Raw genomic sequence first — 2,731 nt, 5'->3', positions numbered from 1 at the left:
CCATAAATAGCATCTCTCTTTAGAAAACATGTTCAGAAATCAGAAGACTAAGAGCCAACAAAAATGGAGGATAGGAACCAATCTTACAGAGCCCACGTCTTGGCAATTCCTTATCCAACCCAAGGCCACATAAATCCCATGTTGCAATTTTGCAAGAGGTTAGTCTCCAAAGGCTGCAAAGCCACTCTAGCAATCACAAATTTCATCTCCAAAACCATGCAGCCAAAATCAGAAACTGTTCAAATTGATACCATTTCTGATGGATTTGATGAAGGTGGCTTCACTCAAGCAGAGAGCATCCATTCATATTTAGAACATCTACAAGATGCTGGCTTGAAAACTCTGAGGGAACTTCTAAATAGGCAGAAAAACGCAGGGACTCCTGTTGATTGCATAATCTATGATTCTTTCTTGCCTTGGGTTGTGGATATTACTCAAGAGTTTGGTCTAGTTTCAGCTGCTTTCTTCACTCAACCTTGTGCTGTTAATTTTGTATATTATTATGTATATCATGGGCTTCTGACACTGCCGATTTCTTCATGTCCCGTATCCATTCCTGGATTGCCACTTCTTGATCGCCTGGACATGCCAGCATTTATTGCTTTTGAGGGTACATATCCTGCATATTTCCAGCTGGTTCTGAGGCAGTTTTTGAACATAGACAAAGCTGATTATGTGCTTGTGAATACATTCTACAAGTTGGAAGCCGAGGTAAGCTTAAAGACCTGAACTTTATTATTCTGTATTAAACTTTTGTTTTTGGTTTTGGATTAGCCTAACCAGTAGGAAAACATATGTGGTAAAGGGTCCCTCTATTATAGTTTATATTTTGGAATTTGGATCTCACAAACCTTTTGTTTTTGGTTTTGGACTGGGATCATCCATGGCTGGTGTTTTAAAAAAATATATATATGTGTGTGTGTGATGTATGTATGTATGTAGTGTGTGCATATATATATATATATATTGTTGAATGGGCCACTGTACAAACGATGAATAATGGATTCCAAAACAAAAATATTGTGGATATTCAACGCTTAGGTGGAATATCACTTAAAAGATGAAGCAGTAAAATTTGTAAGCAATCTGATTTTTTTTTTTTTTTTTAATACTAGTGATTGAAAAATAATTATATAAGATACATACTTGCCCAGTCCCCACAAGATTGTTGGAACCTCCGGTCATGGCCAACCATTTTTTATATCTAATAATACACGATTGCAGCTGTGATAATTGTCTCAGCAATTAATTTAACCAACCGTCTTTGGCTCTTTGTTTTATTTGTTTAATTGCAGGCCTTGGATGCCATGTCAAAAGTTTGTCCATTACTTACCATTGGTCCAACCGTTCCATCGGTATACTTGGACAACCGAGTTCCAAATGATGAAGAATATGGGCTCGACCTCTTTGAATTAGACCCCTCAATGAGCATCAAATGGTTACATAGCAAGCCTAAGGGTTCTGTTGTTTTCATAGCATTTGGTAGTATGGTCACTTTTGATGAGAAACAAATGGAGGAATTAGCAATGGGACTGAAACAAAGCAATTTCTACTTCTTATGGGTGGTGAGGGCTTGTGAGGAAGCTAAGCTTCCAAGAAACTTTGTGCAAGAAACAAGAGAAAAGGGCTTGTTGGTAAGATGGAGTCCACAGATGAAAGTACTAGCCAATGAGGCAATTGGATGCTTTTTCTCACATGCTGGATGGAATTCTAGTATTGAAGCTTTGAGCATGGGAGTGCCTATGGTTGTCATGCCTCAATGGACTGATCAAACTACTAATGCTAAACTTGTCCAAGATGTTTGGAAAGTGGGGAAAAGAGTTAAAGTTGATGAGAATGGTCTTGTAGGGAGGGAAGAGGTTGAGGGTTGTGTAAGGCAAGTTATGGAAGGAGAGAGCGGAAAGGAAATGAAAGACAATGCTATTAAATGGATGAATTTGGCTAAGGAGGCAGTCTGTGAGAATGGGACTTCTGATAAATGCATTGATGAGTTTTTATCAAGATGGAAAGTGTAAATTTATGGACTTGTATCCTCTGAGGACCGATGGTGATTCAGTCTCCTCCGGGTTGTTTTTGGGTCTTTTCAGGTCTCCCCTCCCCTTAATATAGAGTAATGTAGGTCTATCGTGTCAGGCCATATAAAAAAAAAAATCCTCTGAGGACTTATAATTTAGATGATTCAATTAGAGGTAGTCATAGCACTCATGTTGCACTATTGCTTATTTTCAACCTTAATACAAAAATAAATAAATAAATAGATAAATAAACATGTTTGCAAGTACTTGTTGATAATTTACGAAGAGATGGTATGGGGGTTAAAGTTAGACTACAATAACTACAATTCTAGCAATGTTTGTAGGAGTATAATTTTTTCTTTATAAGTTCTGTCATAGATTAGCATTGGTCTATCCAATATGACGTCCAAATGATTGGATGATTTCACCCGGTGTCAATAATCTTGATGCCAATAGCCTCTCAGACGATGGAAAAAGACGAATATTTTTCTTTACTTTTTAGTTCCTTTTAACAAGCAAATATCTAGTGATGTCGAGACAAAATTAGTGGCAGTCATACTATAGGGGGCAAGATTGTGAGATCCCACTAAAAAGAAATACAAAAAACCGATATAAAATTATTATTCATAAAAACATATGCGAGTAGATGTAGTAAATGTAGTGTCTTCAACTAAAGTATATAATTTCTAGTATTATATGCTAATAGATAAAAGTTC

At 36.7% G+C, this 2,731-nt stretch overlaps 1 protein-coding gene across 1 annotated transcript; it reads left to right on the top strand.

Annotated features, from left to right (window-relative positions):
- Positions 1–2,292, top strand: LOC113764791 (UDP-glycosyltransferase 74F2-like). The gene is made up of 2 exons (XM_027308790.1): positions 1–711; positions 1,296–2,292. Exons 1-2 carry the CDS (start codon positions 64–66, stop codon positions 2,013–2,015), a joined length of 1,368 nt encoding a protein of 455 aa, XP_027164591.1. The 5' UTR covers positions 1–63; the 3' UTR covers positions 2,016–2,292.
- The last annotated feature ends 439 nt before the right edge of the window (positions 2,293–2,731 follow it).

This window comes from Coffea eugenioides, chromosome 3 (genome assembly GCF_003713205.1).
Source record: "Coffea eugenioides isolate CCC68of chromosome 3, Ceug_1.0, whole genome shotgun sequence".
NCBI classification, from domain to species: Eukaryota; Viridiplantae; Streptophyta; class Magnoliopsida; order Gentianales; family Rubiaceae; genus Coffea; species Coffea eugenioides.
The sequence above is the reverse complement of the archived record's forward strand: the minus strand, read 5'-3'. Positions and strand labels throughout refer to the sequence as shown.